This window comes from Moschus berezovskii, chromosome 15, assembly GCF_049115385.1.
Source record: "Moschus berezovskii isolate FMDL1 chromosome 15, NW_MosBer_1.0, whole genome shotgun sequence".
NCBI classification, from domain to species: Eukaryota; Metazoa; Chordata; class Mammalia; order Artiodactyla; family Moschidae; genus Moschus; species Moschus berezovskii.
Window position 1 is genome coordinate 41,890,122 of NC_142474.1, and position 24,174 is coordinate 41,914,295.

Here is a 24,174-nt window from a genome sequence, read left to right on the forward strand (position 1 = left end):
TCATGATAATGCAAGACACACAGCGAGGTTTATTTCCAGCTAGCTGGGGTCCAAGTGTCTGCCCAATGCAGCGGGTTTCAACAAGGACCCCGAGCACTCAGAGCCAAGGGGTTATATAGCATTTTCAAATCATGATATTTCTAAATTACCTAACTCACAGTAATTTTTCACACACACACACACACACAGAGCTGTGCATATCTCTATCCTGGTATCTTAACGAGATAAACTTATCAGACCCGTTTACCTAATTTTCAGTGTTGCAGCCGCCCACATTCTTGGTACTTAAGATTAACTTGTCTTCCTGGTACTTAAGATTAACTTGTCTCCCAGGTTTTATCTAGTTCTTCTTCCCTCAAGTCACGTACTCAGTAAAAATGGTTTTTCCGGCCTCTAAGATGGCCGTTCTTATGCTAACCCATTCTTTCAATACAAGATGAATTAGATTGGTGCCTAGTAAAATCAGGCTTCCCTGGTGGCTCAGAGGTTAAAGCGTCTGCCTCCAATGTGGGAGACCCGGGTTCGATCCCTGGGTCGGGAAGATCCCCTGGAGAAAGAAATGGTAACCCACTTCAGTATTCTTGCCTGGAGAATCCCATGCACGGAGAAGCCTGGTAGGCTATAGTCCACGGGGTCGCAAAGAGTCAGACACGACTGAGCGACTGAACGGAACGGAAAATCATCAGTTATCATTTTTACCTGCCACAACGGCAGAGCAAACAGCCTGGCCAGAGCTGTGTTGGTGAGGGCTCAGGAAGCTGGCACCTGACTGCCAGTGTTGGGAAATTTGGCAAAATAGTCACAGTTTAAAATGTTCTTGCCCTACAGAGCAAAGCAAACCATCCACAAAACAAAATGGCAGCCTACTGAAGGGAAGGAAGTATTTACAAATCATATATCTGATAAAGGGCTAATATCCAAATTATATAAAGAATTCATATAGCTCAATAGCAAAAACCCAAGCAATCTGATTAAAATGGGCAGAGGATCTGAATAGACATTTTGCCAAAGAAGAGATACAGACAGCTAAAAGACATAGAAAAAGATGCTCAATATCACTCACCATCAGGAAAATGCAAATAAAAACTACAATGAGATATCATCTCACACTTGTCAGAAAGGCTATCATCAAAAGCCAAGAGTTAAGTATTGGCGAGGATGTGGACAAGGGAAACTTCTGGGCCCTGTGGGTGGGAATATAAATTGGTGCATTCACCATGGAAAATAACATGGAGTTTCCTTTTAAGAAAAATAGAACTACCATATGATGCAGCAATTCCACTTCGGGGACTATATCCAAAGGAAATGAAATCATTAATTAGAAAAGATACATGCACCCTGACATTCACAGCAGCATTATTTACAATATTCAAGATATGAAAGCAACCCGATGTCCATCAACAGATGAATGGATAAAGATGTGGTTTATGTATGTAATGGAATATGACTCAGCCATAAGAAAGAATTAAATCTTGCCATTTTCAACATGGATGAACCTAAAGGACATTATGATAAGTGAAATAAGTCAGACAGAGAAAGACAAGTACTGTATGATCACACAAAATGAAGGTCGCTCAGCTGTGTCTGACTCTTTGCGACCCCATGGACTATACAGTCCATAGAATTCTTCAGGCCAGAATACTGGAGTGGGTAGCCTTTCCCTTCTCCAGGGGATCTTCCCAACACAGGGATCAAATCCAGGTCTCCCGCATTACAGGCCAATTGTTTACCAGCTGAGCCCCAAAGGAAGCCCAAGAATACTGGAGTGCGTAGCCTATCCCTTCTCCAGGGATATTCCTGACCCAGGAATCGAACCGGGGTCTCTTGCATTACAGGCAGATTCTTTACCAACTGAGGTATCCACACACGTGGAATCTAAAAAACAGAAGTCATCAAAACAGACATCAGACTGCTGGTTTCCAGAGGTGGGGAGTGGTGGGGGGCATGAAACAGATCAGAAGGTAGATTTCCAGTTATAAAAGTCCTGGGGATGTAGTATACAGAATGGTGACCATAGTTAACAATTCTGCATTGCTTGTTTGAAAGCTGCTAAGAAAGCTGAGTGCCGAAGAATTGATGCTTTTGAACTGTGGTGCTGGAGAAGACTCTTGAGAGTCCCTTGGACTACAAGGAGATCCAACCAATCTATCCTAAAGGAGACTAGTCCTGGGTGTTCATTGGAAGGACTGATGCTGAGGCTGAAATTCCAATACTTTGGCAACCTCATACGAAGAGTTGACTCACTGGAAAAGACCCTGATAATGGGAGGAATTGGGGGCAGGAGGAGAAGGGGATGACAGAGAATGAGATGGCTGGATGGCATCACCGACTCGATGGACGTGAGTTTGGGTGAACTTCTGGGAGTTGGTGATGGACAGGGAGGCCTGATGTGCTGCCATTCATGGGGTCGCAGAGTTGGACACGACTGAGCGACTGAACTGAAGGGGGTAGGTATCACAAGAAAAAGTATTCTGTAACTGTGTATGGTGACTGTTATGTTAACTAGACTTATGTATGTTATGTATGTTAACTAGACTTACTATGATCATCCCATGACATATACATTATGTCGCAGAGGGAAGCTAATCCAGTTATACGTCAACTGAACATCAATTAGGAAAAGAACAGTTCAAAACTGTCTTGGCTGGGGAACCCGTTCCTACGTGAGGTGGGGAAAGAGCAGTAGGGAAGCCCTTGGGAGCATTTTGAGTGAAGTCCTTCCCAGAGCCCTTCTAGGGGTTCTCAGAACTGTCTTCTGGAGAAAGTGTAGCTTCTCAAAAGGCTTGGCTCCCAACAGGGCCCTGATCTTCACAGGTGCTTGTCACTTGAGTTCTCTGGATTGGCAAGGCTGCCCTTCAACCACTCTGTTTCTCTCTCTCAAGACTCATCCTGGCTCTTCAGGAGGGTGAGGAAGATAGATTCCTAACTCCACACAACAGCCTCTCAGAACCCGACCCCAGAGGTCAACCCCTCAGTGAGCCACCTAAGACCACAGAGCTCAAGGCATATTTCCTATTTTCTTGATGTTTAACCCTGTGAGGATGAAGGGGAAGTAAGTTGAATGATTCTGAGTATTTAGAGGGTACATTTCATGTTAGGGAGAAAGATTCAGCTTAATTCCATTTTTTTCTAATTTCTGTCAATCCAAGCTTCTCCACCACCATTCAATTTAAGGAGCAACTTAAGATTTTAAACTCCTTATTAAAATACGCTTCTGAGAAGCACCCTAAAACAAAGCACATTTGCATGTTGCTGCCATTGGGTCTGCAATGTCAGGCTGGTTCACGCACGTGTGTGGGAGTGCAAGTCGGATGCCACGGGGTCCTGTCATGCAGACGGGGTGGTACTCTGAGTGAGCGCGGGAAGGTGGGTATGGGACCCATGGGGCAGGACATGTGGGTGGGAACCTCTTACCTGTGTGCATCACCCACGACGTGCTGGTATGTGCATTGTGTGGCTATTTTTGAAAAAACAAGAGCCTGCTTTTTTATCACAAAGACGGTGAATGACTTGCATAGTCTGCTCAGCTCAAAAATGTTCCATGACTTATTTGGGACTCTCTTGGGAGATGTCCAGTTGTTTACTTTTTCAGACGTGAGATCACCAACCTATAAATGGACCAAATCAATTTTCACTTTGGCCTTCATGCATTTTTGATCCCTGGCCTCCGGAGTCTGCACAGTAGTTAAGCTGCTAGCTATCGTGGAAGGAAGGGGCTGGGAGGCCCGCCAAGGTGGGGATGCAGGATCAGGGGAGCCGGTTTTCATTTCCTTGTCAAGCAGATCCTCAGGCTTCAGTCCTGAGGTGGCTTTTGTCTGGGGAGAGCATCTCCCCGATGTCTTTTCCTGCCGTGTCCATATGCAGACCTCTGTCCCCCACCTCAAGGTTGACACTTCAGGGAACCCACTGGGCAGAGGGCAGTTGGCTCCGGCCTTCAGCGTCTGTGTCCTGATGGCCTGCCCCCAGCCCTCTGGAGTTGGGGATGTGGTGACCCCCCCGCCTAGTCAGGCCCCCGGGGGAGGGTGCAGACTCCCCGTGTCTGTCCTGCAGGCTCAGGTCTTCTCAGGTTTCACACCTGTCTCTCCTGCTCCCGCCCACTCAGAGGTCAGGGACCCTTCCCTGCAGGCCTGACACGTGGCTGATGCAGCAGTCACGCCACTCTGGATCCCTGCAGCCCTCGGAGGGGTCTGACTGGTCTTTGTCTGGGCTGTGACCCCCTTTCTGCTGGTCCTTGATTAAAACCAGATCCTCACAAGACACATTGCAGCTGGAGGTCAGTGCCTGCTCCAGACCACTCGGCCCTGAAGATGATGAGCCCACAGATGTCACAGTCCAGAGGGGGCTCTGCTCTGCTGGACCCCAGAAAAGCCTGGACCTCCACAGGCCCACCCCGGACAGGGGACACCAGGAGTGCCCAGCGGGCCCTCTGTGTGTCCTGCTGCTGCTGTCTCCCCAAGAGGCACTGACAGGACTTTAATCCTACCATCATGCATCACCCACGGGGGCAGATTTTTGTTTCAACTTCAGGCAACGGGAACATCAGGTGCCCATTGTGGGTGCTGGGGTGGAGGAACAGTGCTGATGCTCACCAAGAGGAATCAGAGGAGCAGAAACCCTGGAAAACAATTTATTTTAACTGGAACACATGAGGTTCAGCTTATTTTGAGAACTGTACATTCACCACAGGAGCAGCTGTGGGCCTGGGGCCCACAGAGCCCTGCACCCAGCTCGGCCAGCACCCCGTGAGTCCGTGGGGGCTGGGCCACCAGAGGGTGGATCTGGGGCTGTGGCCGGGTGGACACTGCTTGGTGGCCAACGGCTCAGGCAGCGATACATCCAGTGGGCTCAGGACACAGCTTCTGTGTGAGCACTTGGCACCACACAGACGCACACGGACTCTTCACAGCAGCGCACACTCACATTCACACACACACATACACACACACGGCTCAGGACACAGCTTCTGTGTGAGCACTTGGCACCACACAGACATCACAAAGAGACACACACACACTCTTCACAGCAGCGCACATTCACATTCAGACCCCTCGAGGAGCCCGGGCATGTGGGCCATGGAGAGGCATCCCCTCCAGCCCCCTCCCCATGCTCAGTGCCAACCTGGCAGCTGAGCCTGAGTCCCCTGAGGCCGTGGCTTCTGGATGACGTCACAGTCCACACCCTCGGGGATGCCAGGCCCACTGGCCTGGGGGGCACCCGCTGGAGAGCAGCACAGAACAAGACTCCTGTCATAGGATGCATATCACAGTCAACCCAGGCCTGAGATGGGACAGTGTGGATGGCAGCAGGGCTGCCCTGGCCTCAGCCTGCACCCCCTGCTCTGTCTGGACACTGTCCACCTGGAGCCAAAACCTGGGCTGCGTTCCAGCGCACCCAGGGGCTGGTGTGTGCGGCCGTGGGGAGGAGGGTCCCGGCTAGCGCCGTGGCCCCCATCCCACAAGTTGGGGGTCCCAAAGGGGCCTGCTCTTGCAGAGCCTGCACTTCCGCGGGGATGGCCGGCAACTCAGTGGCTACAAGGCGGGGCTCTTGTGTCTGCTCAGGGAGTCGATGTAATGAAAAGTGGCACCCAGAGCCCAGCTGGTCTCCACGTTGTCGATCTTCCGGGTCAGCTTGAAGAGACAAGTGGGGAGAGGAGCACGTGTGTGGGGAAGGTGGGCACGTGCTCCTGAGGGGCAGGGAGAGGGCACCACAGGGTCCCTACCTTCAGCACTTTGTCCCCCGGGAAGCCGAGCTCCTGGAGCAGCAAGCTGACGTAGGTGAGGTCCAGGCACAGGAAGGGGCTGGGGGGCGGCCGGGTTTCCGCTGTCCGGCACACTGTGGGGGACACGGCTCCTGGTTGGGGGCACAGGCCCAGGGCACCCAGCTCCACCCACGCAGGGCACCACCCCCAAGGCCCTGTGCTGCCCAGGGCCTCCCTGCTGGTCAGAGCCCAGCACTGGCAGGGACTTGAGGTCAACCCAGGGTCCACCACCCACTCTGGCTGTGTCTCCTCCCGGTGACCCCAGCCACCTCTCCTGTGTGGGGAACCCAGCCTCCTGAGGACTGGAAATGCCCTCAAAGCTGGTGAGAGAGAGGAACCCACCCCTCTTCACGAGGAGGACAGACAAACTACCCACAGCCTCTGCTCAGAGCCTTCTCCCGCTGGTGTCCAGGAGACAAACCCAGAAGTGAGAACGATGGAATAGAAGCCTTTCTGGGGGCAGGAGGAGGGGAAGGAGGTCTTTCAATGGAGAAATACAGAGTTTAACTCCTTGGACCTGCAACTGGCAAAGGAGCTCAGGGTGGAACTGCTACAAGCGGCTTGCATGCCTGCTGGAGAGGAGTGAGGAGGAAAGGGTGGGCAACCTGCCCCGGCCACACCCCAGGGGAACAGGTCTTGGTCCCCCTCTCTGGGCTCTGCTGTGCAGGGGTCCTGGCAACTGTGAATCTGGTGGGACACTTTGGGGGCTTGAGGTTACCCTAGCCAAACAAGAGTCAGAATAAGTGAAATCAGAGGAGTCCACACCTCACCCCAGGACTAAAACCCTCACCCCCACCGCTCAGGCCACACAGGGTGTGGCGGGCTGGGGTCCAGCTTGGTGGCCCCTCACACGCTTACACCCCTGAAGGCTTGTCTGGGCGACAGGCAGGAGCTGAAGAGAGATTCCGGGAACAGGGCCTGCCTCAAGCCTGGGATGGCATCCTGCCTCCAGGCCACTCACCATACTTGGCCGCTATCTCAAAGTCCTCAACGACAAGGCTGCCTCCCTTCTCTGCATCTGTGGATGACACCAAGCACCCCAATGGCACCAGAGCTGCAGAGCAGAGATGGCACTGAGGCTCTGGGGCCCACACATCCTGGGGGAGAGGTCCAGAGGTGGACGGCTGCATGTCTAGGCATCAGAGAATAAGGACGAAGTGCCCTGGCTCCAGCTGAGGGGAGCCTGCAGGCAGGGCAGCTGCTAGGATGCCCCAGAGGGACCTGGGCCCAGGTGAGGGTTTACCTTCCCCTATCCCAGCCTCGTCCTGCTGGCTATTGTCCACGTAAGACCCGACAGCATAGACAACCTGATGGCCTCTGTCTCTCCAGGGAGATTTTCTATGCACACTAATGCTTCATCCTCGCCATGGACAATGTTCTGACACCCTTAATCTATCTCATCAAAAGACATTTCCAGTCCTGACCCAGTGAAGTGACCTCATGACCCTCTCGAGACTTTCTAGCGGGTCTGACAAGCACCGGTCCCAGACTCCAAATGCCGTCTTCTGCCCTGATGGCACTCGTGGGTCAGGAAGGGGTCAGGGTGACACACATAAGCTCCTGAGGGTGGTCTGAGGAGTGGGTGCCAGCAGCTGAGGGTTTGAGAATTACAACAGGTGAGAGGAGAATGAACCAATAGCCAGGAAGCCTTCCTGCGCGAAGCGGCTCAGAGAACTGGATTATTTATAAAAGAGGGGCCTGGTACTCTCCACTCACGACAAGTCTCTGCCCTCCCACCACCCTGATATGACTGGCGGGCCCCCTGCCCGAGGTCCCGCAGCCCAGGCCCCCACATAGCAACCCGGCCCCACCCTCACCTATGAGGCCCACGTTTGCGGCAAGGTCGTAATAGTAGGAAAAGGCATAGAACTCCACATCCTTCACTTCCGCCGTCCTGTGCACTTTGTTTCGGAGGATCTCGGACACTCGGCGGGCGCACAGCTGGTAGAGGCTCCCCGCTGGGGCGAAGGGAAAGCAGACTCAGCAGTCAGGGGGCTCTGGGCGCCTGACCACGCGGCCCGAGGTGGCCACGACCTGGGGGTGCTCACCAGCAACCTTTCAGGGGCCATGCGCTGCGGCCAGGTCAAGGGGAGAAACCGCGAGCACAAAGGTGGCCGGAGGGTGGCCCTGGTCCTGAAGGCCAGCAGCCTCAGGCTGGGCTCCTGGTGCTGCCCTGACGCAGCCCAGTGGGTCCCAATGCTCGCCCCGCCTGCCTGGGGCCCAGCTCGAGTGTGCAGCGTCGCACCCATCTCACCAGCCACCTGGGTGGGGCCTGCACCCCCTCCTGTCACAGAGGAGGGGGCTGAGGCTCAGAGGCAGCTTGCCAAGCTCAGGAGACTGGTCGTGACACTCTCTCAGAAGTGTGACAAACACATACTGAGTTAGTGGACGTGGATGGCCCACAGCCCATGCCCAGACCCATTTCTGATCTTGTCCCAGCCCTGCTCCACGTCTGACGGCAGCTGCGTCCGGCTTCCCCATGGCCCCTGAAGCCTTCCCCTCACCCTTTGGATCTTATTTCCCTGCCCTCTCCCTGCTCTGACCCTCACATCTCCTCCTCCTCTTATCCCCCTGCCTTCTCCCTGCTCTGACCCTCGCACTGCCTCCTCCTTGATCCTTAATGCAGCAGCCAGCTCAGGACCTTTGGTGAGCTGCCCCCTCAGCTTGGAGCTCATTGCCCAGCTTGTCACATCTTGTCTCTTCGTGCCATGAGGCCTTCCCTGCTTGCCCTTAAACCATGACCCCGCTTCCCAGTCTCCTGTTTATTGCCGGATAAGAAAAAATAGGAATTTGCTCTCTGTCCTTGGTCCCTGACACAGAGCTTGTAAAGACTTGTAAGGCCCTGAGTGGTGAGGGTGAGAGGGGTGTCCTGTTATTCTCAATAAGCCCTAATTTTGTGCGAATGAGGTGACTCCCAGTGGGACCACTTGAGGGCTTCAGGATGGGGGCTGGTGGTTAGAGGACTGGGATGTTCAGCGCCCTCTGGAGGGCATAGGCAGAGGGCTGGGGACTGAGTCAGTCACCACCCACCACTGAGTTGATCAGTCCCTCTGCAAGAATCCTCATAACATGCCTTCATGAAGGGGCTCAGAGAACTTCTGGGTTGGAGACGTGTGTGTGTGTGTGTGGGAGTACCCTTAGGCGGGGGGCTCCAGGCACCCTCCCCACATGCCTGCCTTGTGCCTCTCTCCCATTTGTGTCCTTTAGAAGGAACCAGCGACAGGAATGGAGAAGGAAATGGCAACCCACTCCAGTGTTCTTGCCTGGAGAATCCCAGGGACGGGGGAGCCTGCTGGGCTGCCATCTATGGGGTCGCACAGAGTCGGACATGACTGATGTGACTTAGCAGTAGCAGCAGCGACAGGAACGTGTTTCCCAGAGTTCTGTGATCCCTCCCAGCAAATTACTGGATTTGAGGACAGGTTGTGGGAACCCCTGATTTGTAACAGGTCGGTCAGAGGAACGGGGGCCCAGCACTTGCAAGGGGTGTCTGAGGAGGGGGGCTCAACCTGAGGGGTCTGCCCTGACTCTGTAAGTCAGTGTCAGAACTGAGCTGAATTGCAGGATACGCACTGGTGGCAGAAAGCTGGATGGTGAGGGGAATATCCCACATTTGAGGTCAGAAGTGCTGTCTGTGGAAACAGTTCCATCAGTGGCATGTCCAGGTTGGACACGGTATCTCAGTAACCCTTTCAGAAGAAACTCAGAGCACAGAGCAATGGGGCGCTGTGGGTGAGACAGGTCGGGGACTCCTTGACCTCTCCCATCCTTGCTGGAGCACGGGCCGGGGTGGCATGGTCCACAGCTGGGCCTGGCTGTCAGCCTGAGGCCGGGGCACGTCCAGGCCCTTTCTCACTGGAGGCCTGCTAGGAAACCTGGCCTCTGGAGGAGCATCTGGCGGCAGGCAGGGAGGCCCATGCAGGGAGCCTGCAGGAGGCAGGAGCTCCAGAGCTGAGTCTTATCTCACGGGCAAGTACAGGCCAGTCTGTGAAGGAGGCTGGACAGGCCCCCTGCTTCTCTCAGGTGCTCGGGGCTAAGGGGCTGCCGTCAATCCTCCCGAGCTGCCCGCCTCCATGCCATACCTGCCTCCTGTCCTGCAATCCTGTACGTCACTTCAGCATGCGCCCACTCTCCTCTGAAACCAGCAGACAGACAAGGGCTGACCAGCTCCTGTCCATCCTCAGCTGAAAGAAGAGAGGAGGTGAAGAGCACTGGCCGTGGCGGAGCCAAGACAAGTCCCACGGAGGGTGGCCCACGGCACTGAGGGCCTCAGAGGGTCAAGGGAACACGCTTCCTTCCTGCTGTGAGGCTGGACCTCTGGGAGCGCCCCAGGTCAGTGGCAGTGGGGCAGAAACCCCAGCAGAGCCACTCCCAGCTCACCACCAAGGAGAGGCTTCGAGGTTCCAGGTGATGGAGTGGGGGGTGGGGCCAGGACCCATGGCGGGTGCCTGCTCACCAGGAACCTGTGCCACTGGGCCCACAACCGGCAGAGGAAGGGTGGTGGCTGGCCTCCAGGGCCCCAGCCCTCAGGGACACACCTGCTGGCCTCCCACTGAGCACGCCCCCGTCCTTGGCTGATTCTGGTTTGGGTCCTCCCGAACCAGCGGAACAGCTCCCATGGGACCCCAGGGACCCCAGCAGGGGTGCCACTGCCTGTGAAGGCAGGAGATAAAAAAGACTGTTGTCTGCAACTGCTCAGTCTGGTGTGTGGTCTGCTGAGTGACGACAGCTCACGAGGCAGGAGCTGCCATCACACTCTGGGGAGAAACATGGCTCCCCTGCTGCTCTGAAGGTGGGTGGTGCAGGAGGGACAGGACCCTGAGGCTCGTGCAGACGGGAGAGCGGGTGCCTGCCGTCCTCCGCTGACTAACGGATGTTTTCTAGACCAGAATGAGGCTGCAGGTGTTTATGAGACATGGACACGGTTTTGGTTTGCAGCAAAGGGGACACAGAAGTTTAAACGGCAGGATCTGAAATAAAGGAGCTGAAGCGGGACGTGTGTGGAAGAGGATTCCAAGGGAACACGCGTGGGCTTGTGCACGTCTGACCAAAGCCTCTGGGGGAACAGGATGAGGTGGCCTCAGGGCAGGGCCCTGGTCCACCTTGGGTACACGGTTCCCTGAATATCCCAGGAGCTCAAGCGCCTGCTGGCTTGTCTGAGCCAAGGGCATCAGGATGGGACGACATGGAGAGGGCCTGGGAGCAGACAAAGGCTTTGTCCCCAAACGCCACACCTTGAGGAAGGTCAAGTCCATTCCAAGTTCCCTCCAGTGCGGGAGAACGCAGGGCATGTTCTCGGGAGCCGCCCCACGGTAAATCCTTATAAACAAGCTGGTGCTGATGGAGCCTGTTTCTTAGGATCCTAAGACGCTCTCCCTTAGTGATTCAGAAACCACTTCACTAGCCATCTTTCTTTAAAAAGTAACTGGGGAGGTCCTCATGGGCCCCCAACAAGGTCTACGGGCACACTCTCCGAGGCTCTCAAATCCTGCTGGCCAGAAGGGCTCTGGACACTGCACCCCACTCACCAGGCTTCCCCTCCTCACCTCCCAGGACCGCCAGTCTTGCTGACATCAAGCCAAGCCCCAGGTAGCTGTGGAGAGAATGCCCTGGTGAGGAGAGGCCGCCCGGAGGCCCAGGTGCCACCTTGTACACCTCCAGTGGGCGTGTCCACTGGACCCAAGGGGGCGGGGGGGCCGGGGCTGGGCGGGGCAGCAGCCTCCTGCTTCTCCCAGGAGCTCCTCGGCTCAACAAGCCAAGACCCTTCCTTGGCGGAGCTCAACCAGGAGCTGTGGACACTGTGGAGAGTGACAGGAAGGCCTCCACCTTCATGGTGCCGACAGGCCTCATGGAAAGAAGCTACTCAAGGTGCCAGTGGCAAGAAGATGACCCAGAAAACCCCTGAACAATCCACAGGCTCTTCCCCACTTCCCCAAAAGCCTCTTCCGAAGCAGAACAGAATACATACAAAAGAAGAAATAGTGCAGGTGAATTTTAAAAGGAGGAACAGGGAGGAGGGGGGGAAGGGGAGGCAGCAGGGGGAGGGGAGGGCACGGGGAGGGGAGTGCAGGGGGAGGGGAGCGCAGGGGGAGGGGGAGCACAGGGGGCGGGGAGGGCAGGGCAGGGGGAGGGGAGCGCAGGAGGAGGGGGAGGGCAGGGGGAGGGGGAGGCCACAGGGGGAGGGGAGGGCAGGGGGTGGGGGAGGCCGCAGGGGGGTCCACGGCAGGGTCTGGGGACTGAGTCCGTGGACAGCACTCTGGCTGCTCCCCAGGGGAGACCTGCAGTAGTGAGCTGAGCCCCTGTCCACCCTCAGTCCTGAGGACGCACCTGTAGGAGTAGAGCCTGTAGGTCCTGTTAAACACCTGGAGGGATGTGAGGAAGCTGGGTGGCGAGGTTTGAAGGGTGCCCTGGGAAGAACACAGGATGAATGCTCCTTTCTTGCTGGCCTTTCTAGAAAACCGTCCCCCACCTCCCTCGATTCATTTGAAAGAGCAGGGATACGCACAGATGTATTCAATTAGCTTTTCATCAAATCACAAGCCAAGAAATAGCTTAGACCAAGCAATGAAGCACTTGGATTTTTCCTTTTTTTGGGGGGGGGTTGGGGGGCAGGGGTGCGCTGCATGGTACGTGGGATCTCAGCTCCCTGACCAGGGATGGAACCCTAATCCCCTGCAGTGGAAGCGTGGAGTCTTAACCACTGGACTGCTAGGGAAGTCCCATGTCTCCCCTCTTTTTGAGTAATATTTATCCATTCTGAGAAGTATGGTCCAACCAGAACAGTTTTGAGTATACTTAAGGCTCTTCCATTAAAACTAAAAAAAAAAAAAAATTAAAAAGTGGTGGATGAGGAAAGTACTTTTTAAAAACACCATGCAATCTTAACTGGAGAAGTGTCCATCCTTAAAAGGACTGTGACCCTGTCCCATGTGAGTCAGACTGATGGCCCCTCCCTGGAAGCCCTTGGGGGGCAGGGAGGAACCCACCCCATGCTCTCTGCCCAAAGCGTTCCAGGTAGCATCTGCTGATAGTTTATCACCCCAGCAAAGAGCAAATCCCTAGGTTTTTTTTCTAGGCAGAGTTAAAATCAAACTAAGCAGGATTCACTGTGTGTGATGATCCTCAGGAGGGAAGCTGAGCTCATGGGCCTCCGGGGGCTGCGGCTCCCCTACAGGACAGGCGGCCTTGGGGGTGGGGGCTGGTTACCTCGAGTCTTGGGAGGAAGGTGATCTGGGTCGACCCCCCGCCTAGGTCCAGCATGCCCACGCTGCCCCTCCCGGGGGTCTTCAGGCTGCCTGTAGCACCGGAAGTAAAATCCATATGGCAATGACAGTTAATAAACAGAACAGAAAAAAAAGGCGGGGGGGGGGTCAGAAGCTAGGCCCTTCCATGGAAAGAAGAACAAGACAACAGAGGCTGCAGCCACTTAAAAATCTCCATATGTTTGGGGGAGAGCACGAAGGGCAGCTGCCTGGCGGGGCCTTCATCTGAGCTTTCACCTGGGCTCTGGACCTCCCCACGGCACAGCTCTCCACTCCTGGGTGGCAGAGCCTACAGGCAACTTCTGTCTCGTCCAGTGTCAGACATGCTGGGCTTGTCCATAATTACAACAGAGGGACAAAAACCCACATCCGGAGAGTCATCTGAGAAAAATGACTCCTGTTTCCAAGGACCTATGTTCTTGGTCCCTGGTCTTCCTCCAGCAGGACTTCAATTATAAGGCGATCGGCACTTGCCTCACGTTCGACATTGACTGGGGTGACTCAGGGCTTCTCTCAGGAATGGGGATGGTGCTGCCGCAGGCCCACAACCACCCCCAGTACCTGCATCCACAAACTCGGGGCCCGCCCCATGCTGGGGTCAGTAACACTACAAAACCCTGGGGGGTTATTTTAAAGAGCAGAAATGAGGTTCCTGCTCTCAAGACCAGGGTCTGTGAACAGTGGGCTCTGTGATGAAGGGAACCCACCTGTTAAGAAGTTCACAGTGATCCACGCGGAAACACCTGCAGGACAGGGTCACAAAGGGCATCTGAATCACCGGGGGCTCATGGCGACTTTCGGATTTCAGGGGCATGAGGGGACCACTTCCCCACTACTCTCAGCCTCTGGATCGGCTACGAGAACGAGTGTCACTCAGAGCCAACAGCAACTTCTGGCAGACTGCTCTAGAAGACACCACACTAAAAGCCGGAATGCTTGGCCAAATGTCCCATTCTGCGCTCCCACTCTTTATCGACTGCCTCTTTTCAGAAGAGGAGGGATGAGAACCAAATGTTCTCTTTCCTTCCACCCACACAAACTCTTAAGGTCACATTTAGAGTCGGGTCTGGTAAGGAACCTTATTAAGCGATGCTTTTGGAATTAAGGCAACAGCAATATACTCACACAGCAACTAGGGATTCTCTCTAAATTTCTTAGAAGAGAGGATTTGTTTTCAGGACTGTGATCTGTGCCAGGCTGGCAGCCAGTCACGAGGAGAATCTAACACTGGCCCCAAGAAGGAGGCTCTGAGACGGTCAGACTGTGGACGGTGGGTGGGGCAGGGCTGTCACTTCGGTGTCTGTGCCTCTGGCCAGGGAAGGCTCCAGTGAGATGCTGACGGCAGTGCTGCATGCAGCCTGCTTTGAGGGATGGCCTCGCGGCACTTTCGGTAATTACCTTCGTCAGTCCCGTTCATGATGGAAACACAGTCGTCCCCCACGAGGAACGGCGACGCCTCAAACACATCTTTCACCTAAATGTAAAGAGAGATGCATCTTTAACCTTAAGAATATAAGCTCCTAGTCCCCAGTCACTGCCCCGCGTTAGGACAGGACAGGAGGGGCGGGAAGCCCCATGGGGCAGATCCCAGCCCTGGGCCCCCATGCAGACTGGTGGGCACGTGCCCAGGGGATGGCCTAGCACAGGGGAGGCAGAGGCCAGGAGCAGCTGCATTTGGCTGTGGCTCCTTCTTCATGTTTTAGCCATAATAAGATACACAGAAACATCAGTATGTCTGCACCTGTGTCCCACAATCTGACCTGAGCGCATGAAGCTAGTTTCTATAAAGGGACCTTGACAGGCCTGCAACAACGTCATTTAGCAGCTGACAGGTGCAGAAACAGCTCGAAGCAGGACCATTTTGCTGAGAACACTTTCCCTGATTCCTGATGGTTAAGACTCCTACAAGCACCTGTCAAAGACAGGCTCCAGGGCCACCTTCAGGAGGTGTAGCGCCTGAGCACAGGCCAACGGCCTCCTGAGCTGTCCCGTCTGAGTGTCAGACCAAGAGAGGGACCTGTGCTTCCTGTGAGGGTGACCAGCTTGAGCCGAAATGTTAAGAATTCAGGTCCCACTGCCTCAGACACACAGCAAGTCTTTGGATGGAAGGGAGCCCTTCAAACATATTATTTTTCACACAAATTTGTTCTTTTTATAAAACAGGTTCATTCTAGAAAACATGAATGGCTTTAAACATCTTGAGGAAGAAAGCATCATTCATCCACAAGCCCTCCACCTAAGGTGACACAGCGAACATGTTGACATGTTTCCTTCCTGTGAGACCTTCTCCAGGGGCCTCCCCGGACGTGGACGGATACACCACGGTCTCAGTTATCATCAGCCAACCCTTAGGGGAAATGGAGGCACTCACCTTCCGCAGCAACTTCTGAGCCTTTTCTCCTGGCAAGAGGCGCAGACCAGCTGTGGCCTTGAGGACCAAGGGGGTGGCCTTCCAGAAGTCAAAGGGGATGTCCTGTTTGGCCACGTCCAGTAGCTCCTGGATCCCCAGGGTGCTCTGTGGACGTGGTAGGTAAAGCAGGGTTGGTCCACCCACAGTGTGGTCACCGTTGCTCCCCACCCTTTAGGTTTTATACATCTGTAAATGTATTTTTTTCCTGATTTTACAAATTGGCAGGAACAGTGACTCAACTGGTGCTGGCAGGGGCATGGGGTGGACCTGTGGCAGTGGAGTGGACTGGGGTTCTACATGCCCAGCCCAGGCACCTCGGGCAATGTCAGGTGAGCTGCAGGGCCTCGGCACACCATGAGAGAATTCTAGGGTCCCTTAAGGCCCTAAAACCCACAGAACGACACCAAAGATTCGCCTGCACCTGCTGAGTGCCACACACTGGACCAGGGCCCGTGTGTGTGTGTGCGTGTGCATGCGTGACTGGACCAGGGCCCGTGTGTGTGTGTGTGTGTATGTGACTGGACCAGGAACCGTTGTGTGTGTGTGTGTGTCTGTGTACATACACGTGTGTGGTGGTGTGTGGTGGTGTGTATGTGTGTATATGTATGGTGTGTGTGGCTGTATATATGATGTGGTATATGTATGGTGTTGTATGCATGTATGTATACATGTGTGGTGTGTGTATATACTATATGTATACACGTGTGGGGTGGTGTGTGGTTGTGTGTATATGTATGATATGTGTGGCTGTATACATGGTGTGATGTATGTATGGTGCTGTGTGCGTGTATGTAAAAATGTGTGGTGTGTGCATACATGTGTGGAGTAGTGTGGTTGTGTATATGTGTGTGTATGTGTGTATATGTCTGTGTATATACACATGTGGGGTGGTGTGTGGTTGTGTGTGTGTCTGTGTATATACGCGTGTGGGGTAGTGTGTGGTTGTGTATGTGTGTGTATGTGTGTATATGTCTGTGTATATACACGTGTGGGGTGGTGTGTGGTTGTGTGTATGTGTATATATGTATGGTGGGTGTGGCTGTATATATGGTGTGATGTATGTGTGGTGTCGCTGTGTGCATGTATGTACACATGTGTGGTGTGTGTATATGGTGTGTGTGTGTGTGATATGTATGTGGTTGTATACACATGTGCAGTGTATATGGTGTGGCGTATATATGGGAGGGCCTCCCGTGGGTACCAGTGTCCTCCATAGACCCCCTATGCTGTGGGGCATCCCAGGTCAGCACAGCAGAGATGCTGCCCTGGGAGGACCACACTGCACCCAAGAGGAAGGGAGTCACTTGAATAAGGCCACAGAAGACAAACTCGATGAGCAAAGAGACATGAGAGAAAACTGTTACCTTTTCAACGTCATCAGCATAAGCAGAAAGACCTGGCTTCAGTGCTTTGAAGGTTTCATGGGTCAAGGTGGGAGTTTCTAAGGGAAAATCATATTTTATACAAGGTACAAGTGTGACTATAAACACAAATACAGGAATCTCTACAACTATGATGAGCCACACTTTTAAGGCAGACATCTGAAAACAGACCTTGACTGTTTCTTGTCTAAACATTGCCTCTTTAGTCTGGCTAAATGAGGAATATTATACTTAATGTTTCAGCTAGAACTTTTCCTCTTAAAAAAAAATGAACCTTATTTACTCACTTAGGCCACACTATGAGGCATGTGGGATCTGAGTTCCCAACCAGGGATTGAACCCCTGTCCCCTGAATTGAAAGCATGGAGTCCAATGCATGCTCAACCACTGGACTGCCACGGAACCCCCCAAGTCAACTTTTCCGAGGTATAATTTACATACAAAAAACCTATCCATTTAAAGTGGTTAAAGTTTAACACAGTATATTCTTGTTGATTCAACAAGCAGAGGAGCAGGGCAAAGGATTTTAAACTAGAAATGTAAAATAATTTTCTTGATTCTAGCATGGACACATTACAGGTTCTAAAGAATATTTCATTCTTCTTTTTTAAAAATTCAGTGTCTTAAATTATTCGGGGCCTGGGCTCACGTGCTTACACCAGGGGAGAGTATTCCCAGGCATGCCGAGGCAGAGCAATGTTGTCAAAATACAGACACAAGGAAGGTCAGGGACAAACTTTTTGTAAGGACATCTCTCCAAAGAAACCACACCGGCACATGGCTACTAAAGGGTTATCCGCTGACACGTGTTGCCTTAAACTTAGCTTCAAGTCAGTTCTGGAGGTAGGCAAAGTCCAGCATATAAACATTTAACTACTGTTAACAAGTTTAAAAATAAAGCAGACGAAAAGTGGGAAAATGTGCCACAAGAGCCTTGGAGGGGCCTCCTGAAGGCGCCCAGTACCTCCAGCTCAGCTAAACACGCAGAAGGGTCAGCACCGAAGCAGAGAAGATGGACCCCAGATATGGGAACTGACTCCCCAAGGGGTGGGGGGCGGAACTGGGCAACACTGGGGGTCTCCCCATGGGAGAAGCCAAGGGGTGAAGACGCCCAGCTCCACTCTCATCCCTCCCCAGCCCCACCTGGGAAGCAGGCCCATGGGCGATGGCCACAGTTCCGCTTTCACTGAGGCTATGGCCATCGGGCACCCTGTCGCTGCCTAGCCCCAGTGGGCAGCTCCGTGTCTTTGCTCATGTACCTGACTTTCCTGAACTCGTGGCTCCCACTGGCCTGAACCTGGAGCTAACAGCTGCCTTGAACTCATCCCATGTGACTTCTGGCCTAAGTCATGGTCCCAGCCACCCAACCCACCGGAGATGCTGGGAGGGGACAGGACACCCCACACCCTCTGAGATCTCAGCTGCCCTTAGCTGGTCACCAGACACCAGCGTGAGCAAGGACATCGGGGACTCCTGAGAACCAGCCCCGTCGACAAGCTTCCCAGGGAGTCCCAGGCAGGAGGTCCTGTCCACCCCAAGGGCCCATGCTCTGCTGTGAGATGGAGTGCAGGGGGTGTGGTCAGGGCTTTCTGTTCAGTACCTCCAGGATGCCGGCTGAACTGGAAGACGTGCACACGGGTGCCGGTGCTGCCCGCGTCAAACATGATGCCGTAGGAGACCTCAGGTTCATGGGCGGCCGGCCCTGGGGGACTGTGGGCCTGCTGGCCCCTCCGGGCCCCCGTGGCCGCCTCCGGGATGCCAAGAAAGGCTTGGGTGGCGGAGGCCCAGTGCCACTTGATGTAGGCGATGTAGATGAACAGGCACACAAACAGCCCCAGCGGGTACACCACCTTCGTCATCCTCAGGTTCCCATTGTTTGGTATTTTTCTCATTTCCTCGTGTGCGGAAGATGGTACTAGAGCAGCTGGTGGGAGGAAGAGGGGCAGGAAAAACACATTAGGCTGTGAAGTTCCAGGGCCAGTGAGAAATTCCTGTGTTCAGGGACAAAATCTGTTCAACCACAATTCCTTCCACAGGGACTTCCCTCATGGTCCAGTGGCTAAGACTGCCCTCCCAATGTGGGGGGCCCAGGTTCGATCCCTGGTCAGGGGACTAGATCCCACATGCCACAACCAAGACCTGGTGCAGCCAAATAAATTATAATAAATATTAATCCCCCCAACCCCCCCCCCCCCCGCCCCACAGATCTGCATTTTTCCTGTGGAATCAGAAGCTTCATTTGCTTCTCAGAATGATTCTGGAAGGTGGAATCCCCATGGAACAGAAGAGGAACTGAGATTTGTAGAGACTAGACAACCTGTCCAAGACCGTTGCTCCTGCTGGTGCTGACCAGGGCCACAGCCTCCAGCCCCATGGTGCCCTCCAGGGGCTGGTCCAGGCAGACGGCTCTAGACTTGGTTCTATTTTAAAAGCCAAGTGTACATGGTGTCCCTGGACCTTTCATATAGGGAACAGACATGTACCCAGTTTATGCCCCCCAGTTTCACTTTTCCTCCCACGTTGGTAATTTACTTTCCAAAGGTTTAAACTCTGGTCCCTTGGGGACTGCAGAGCCATACAAGATCAGATAAACAGCTCGTTCTGGGAATTTCATAGCAGATACCCCCTTTCATTCACCTGCACGTTCCTGCCGAGAAGGAAATCACGCCCATGTACTTTCAAAGCCCCTGACAAAATAAATTGATTTGGCCCCACTATTTTTGGTTCAGCGCACCTCAAAATGGAGGCCTTTGCTCACTGGAGGCACCAGGCGGGAACCAGAGCCTCAGAGAAGGGAGGCGCCTGGTTGTCTGGGCTCCCCCTGTCCTCAGGGACGTCCACCATTTGTCCACCTTCACTGTCAGTTGTGGGAGGTGGAGTGGACACCCCAGGGGAGGGAAGACAGCAGTGCTGGCTGGGTGGGAAGCAGGATGTGTGCCTGTTGGCAAGCCCCTGGTGGGGAAGCTGGTCTCACCTGTAAGTAGTGGGGCTCGGTGCTCGGGACACAAAAGACTGTGGGGGAGGAGGGCTGGAGAACAGCGTGACTGCACTTGCCAGGGAAGGGGAGTGGAGGCCAGGCCTTGACAGCAGGGGGCAGTTTTGGGTGGACTCATGACACCCCCAGGCTGTCTGGGGGAGGACAGACAGAACAGTAGGGGATCTCGTCCTTCAGCCACACCTGGATGCCCGCAGCCCCTGGAGCACGGCCCAAACCTTAGGGGCCCCTGTGCCCCTGCAGGGGGCAGGGGCTGCCTGGAGGCCTGGTGATGGAGAAACAGCACAGCCCCTCCCTGAGCTTCTGCAGCTGGGTTCCAGGCTCCTTGGTACTCTCCCCTCCCTCTCAAGCAAGTTGCGGTTCCTTTGTGCCTCCCTGCCCTCTGGTGACTTAAGGGGCCTCTCTGCAAGCAGGGACCAGCCCACTCATCCTGATTTCCCGACCACGACACAAGGCCAGAAACCAGCAGCAGCTCAGCCAACACCTGCAGGTGAAGAAGGCTAGCTGATGATGCAGCAATTCACCGGGAAGCATGGAGGATGCTTCAGGACCCAGGTGATGGCCATCTAGGATGGGAATGTTTGGGCAGGAGATGGCAGTTACCAGGTTTTCCACATGTGGAGTTTGAAATGATGGCAGGGCTTCAGTTGGACACAGAACTGAGCCTTGTGAGAGATGCCAGGTTTGGGGTTAGTGCTTGAGCAGCCATCCCCGGGCAGCCAGCTCCACCCAGGAACAGGCCCTTCCAGAGGCTTCCTGTTTTTAGGTTACAGTAACCCAAAGTTTCCTATGGCTAAGTGATCTCTGAAAAAAAGTACTTATAGAGAAAGCTCTAAAGCAGCTATTTCCAAGGACAGTTAGCAAGGACACAAAAGCAAAACTAACATCTTACAACTCTGAAAGTGTTTTATAGAATCCTTAATCAGTTTTTTTTTTAAAGATAAGAAGGGATTTATTAGAATGCAACTTGTGAAGCTTATAAGCGGGTGGGCGAGAAATGCCATGCCCTGAGAACTTACTGGGCTACAGTTTTCTAATCAAAGGAAAAGTGGGAAGGTGGAGAACTTCCTGGTCTTTCTTGAGTAGATATGATGCTTCCATCACCAGTTCCTCCTTCAGGTTGGGCAGGGGAGCTTTCTTGTCCCTACGCGGTCAGGCTAGGTCCAGAAATTGCTTTTCTCTGTGTGCAGAGAGCATGTCCTAGGGATAATTAACTTACTGAGCTCACTGTTTTATTGTTTATGAGCAAATTTTACTGTTTTATGTTTACGAGCAAATTTCATCATGTCCTATGTTAGTCTGAGAGCCATAATACACATAATCAGGTTAACAGGTAGAATATTACATTTTGAGGCAAAGGCTGCTCTTAATTAAATTTGTCTACCCATTAAAAAAACACCACTTTAAACACTCTATAAATATATCCTGTCACCAGAGCCCACAGTGTGGGCACCTATATACCACACGATGACTGACTTCCATACAACAGGACCAATGTCCAGGAATGTCTGTAAACGGACTTGCCTGGGATCACACAGTTGGCACACGGCAAGGCCGAGGAGTTTCAGGCTTCTGAATCCAAATCAAATGTGCTTCATTCATCACTTCCCTGTCCCTGTGAATACAAGACTACTTCAGATGACCAGAAAACATGTGAAATTACATACACATAATCATTAAAATTACAGGGGGCCTCCCAAGTGGCTCAGTGGTAAAGAATCCACCCACCAATGCAGGAGATGGGGGTTTGATGATCTCTGGGGGGGAAGATCCTCTGGAGGAGGAAATGGCAACCTACTCCAGTGTTTTTGCCTGGAAAAAACACATGGACAGAGGTGCCTGGTGGGCTGCAGGCCATGGGGTCGCAAAGGGTCAGACATGACTGAGCACAATCATTCAAGTTACATACCAAGTTCAGGGTGGCATAAACAGAGGTCAAACAGAACATAACTCTGTGGGGGCCCGAGCCAGAAACATCCATGTCCCTGAGGCCCAAGCCTAAAAGCTAGTTTCATTCCTTGGGGTAAGGGGCTTGTCCAGAGCTAGGACAGCTGCAGAAGGGGCGGGTCACATTTCGGTGACACTACCAACACCTCAGAGGATCACCAAAGAAAACAATTTTCGTTCAGTTTTGCTCTTTAAAGGAGAGTCTAGAACAACGCTGTTAAGGCAAGGCAGTGGGGAATGAGGACTCGGCTGGTGGTGCGGCAGGATCTAGTTGCACAAAGGCAAACAGAGGTTTGGCTGAGTTAACCTGGTTCCCAGTTGGCTACGGGAGTGGGGTGGGGCTGCGTTCCCCTGTCCTGGGTCAGAGAGGAGAGTTTCGGTGTGGAGCAGCAACAGTGATGTCTCACACCATCCCCCAGGCAAGCTTTCTAGGAGCTGGGGACGGGCAGGTCGGCTCGCAAAATACGAGCTCTATCCGATTTAGATCTGTAGGCCAGTTTCTTCAAGGGTAAAGTCCCCCAAAGGATCGTGCGCGCAAACGACTGCCGCAGACACTGAAAACCTATCCAAAAATTAAAGCGCATAACCAAACACGAATCCTCCTAGTAGGTGTCAACGGGCTTTCCTCCCTTGCTGATCAGGCCCCTGTCGGGTCTTCTGCGCCCGGGCTGGGAGCGCGTCTGCGACGCCGGCTTAATGAATGAGGCGGCAGGCTCCGGGCTCCCCGGGGTAGACACCCGGGCGGTCTTGTCCACCTCCGTGCCAGAACACAGACTGCGCCCCCCAGACATCAGCGAAGCCCGGGGTGCCAGCGACCCTGGGGCCACCTCCAGGCTATGGGAGTTGCCGGGGGCCGGGTCTGCGCCCCGGGGCCCCCAGATCGGCCCCGTCCCCCGGGGCGAAGCGCACAGTGCCCGGGGTGGGCGGCGCACGTGCATCCGCACCCCGGGGGCAGCGGGACCCGCCGCTTACCCTTCAGCGCCCTGCGCCCCACCCGCGGAGCGGAGTGCCGGTCCCCGGGGAGCTCGCAGGCTTCCGAAGCCGCTTCCCCGCGGTCCTGCCCCTTCGGTGTCAGCGTGGCCTCCACCCCCCGGGTCCGCGGGTAGTGGACCCGGGAGCCTCGGCCCCGCCCACGTGTGCCCCGTGTCAGCCCAGTGCGCAGGCGCAGGGTGGCGACGGGGGGCGGGGCGGCCCAGTGCGCAGGCGCAGCGGGGCGGCGGGGGGCGGGGCGCCTCAGTGCGCAGGCGCCATGGTCAGGGCCGATATAGTCCTGGATTGTGGGGTCTCGGTTGTATGACTCCAGCTGCTGGCTTTCCTCCGCGGTATGGCGGAGCAGGCCTGTGTCGTGCTTGGCTGGAGTCTGCTCTGCAGTCTCACAACCTTGACTAGCTGTGGAAGTTTTGATTTTTCTCGGGATTCCCCCCCCCCCGACGTCTAAAGCCCCTCTTTTCCCTTAAGGTAATTCACAGTAGAAAATGTCACCACGACAGACCAAGCAGTGCCACCAAGGCTCTCCTATTCCTGAACCCCATGTTCTTGTCTCTTCCTGGAAGCGGCCCGGGTTCCCTGCTCCTGGGCAGGGCAGTCGTTCATGCTGCCCTGTTTCCTCAGGGTCCTGCTGGCAGGGCTGCGAACATGTCCCCTCGGCCAGCCTCCTCTCCTGGCCACAGTTCGGCTGGCCTTCCAGCATCTCTTACTGGAGAGAGACGGCACCGGGCCAATGGGTGTCAGTGCGCCCCTTGCAGACCTGGCCCTGGGAGAACCTTGGTGGTTCCTGAATCCCGGAATCTTCCTGAGTTTGTTGTTGAGACATGGGCAGTTGAGAGTGAGTGGGTACTGACAGGTGGGATGTAGGGACAGAAGTTCTAAGGCCAGGCCTGGGCAAGGGGCCGCGTTTCCTCACTGCCAGCCCCTGGTGGGACACTGGCCTCATTTACCAGGTTGTGTGGCTGAACACCGCCTCTGTTTGATCAGCTCCACCTTGGGCTCACAGTGCTACCGCTTCCCTGTTCTGGGTGACTGAACTTTAGCCCACTCACAAGGAATGAACGCCAGCCAGATAAGTTCCCATCAACGTTTTGCCAGGTCTTCAACTGCTGTGAACACTAGAAGAGCGCCTTTTGTGTAGATGGTTAAAGGTCACTGAGACCCTCTTCCCCAGGGGAGAAGGAACCTCTGGTTGCAATCAGTAACACTGCTTCTCCCCACAGTCAGATTCTGTTTTTAGCTTTGGTCCCTTTCAGTTCCTCTGTACCCATTTGACAGCAAAGAGTGCAGCTTCGAATGCCTGTGTATGTCACCCACAATAAACTTCGTCATTGCTCTATAAACATGCTGCTTTCTCTTTCAGTCTCATGGTTCCTTCTCAGGTCAGAAAATAATATTCACTGTTTCAGCCACCCAACACAGGCCAAGCCAGG

At 54.2% G+C, this 24,174-nt stretch overlaps 1 protein-coding gene across 3 annotated transcripts; it reads right to left on the reverse strand.

Annotated features, from left to right (window-relative positions):
- Positions 1–22,906, reverse strand: ENTPD6 (ectonucleoside triphosphate diphosphohydrolase 6). Of its 3 annotated transcripts, none has more exons than XM_088844015.1 (15): positions 22,727–22,906; positions 21,332–21,422; positions 18,413–18,736; positions 16,795–16,871; positions 15,392–15,535; positions 14,419–14,494; positions 13,728–13,763; positions 12,965–13,053; positions 12,086–12,165; positions 11,287–11,351; positions 9,841–9,942; positions 7,576–7,716; positions 6,720–6,776; positions 5,720–5,832; positions 1–4,615 (listed from the first exon to the last, which is right to left on the reverse strand). In XM_088844015.1, the coding sequence occupies exons 3-15, from the start codon at positions 18,702–18,704 to the stop codon at positions 4,586–4,588; spliced, it is 1,302 nt and encodes a 433-aa protein (XP_088700141.1). In that variant the 5' UTR covers positions 18,705–18,736; positions 21,332–21,422; positions 22,727–22,906; the 3' UTR covers positions 1–4,585. The 3 variants fall into 3 exon arrangements, with proteins under 3 accessions (XP_088700141.1, XP_055287019.2, XP_088700142.1); XM_055431044.2 differs by lacking the exon at positions 1–4,615 and adding an exon at positions 5,378–5,627 and having other exon boundaries at positions 22,727–22,905; XM_088844016.1 differs by lacking the exons at positions 1–4,615; positions 9,841–9,942 and adding an exon at positions 5,378–5,627.
- Positions 22,907–24,174: the final 1,268 nt, after the last annotated feature.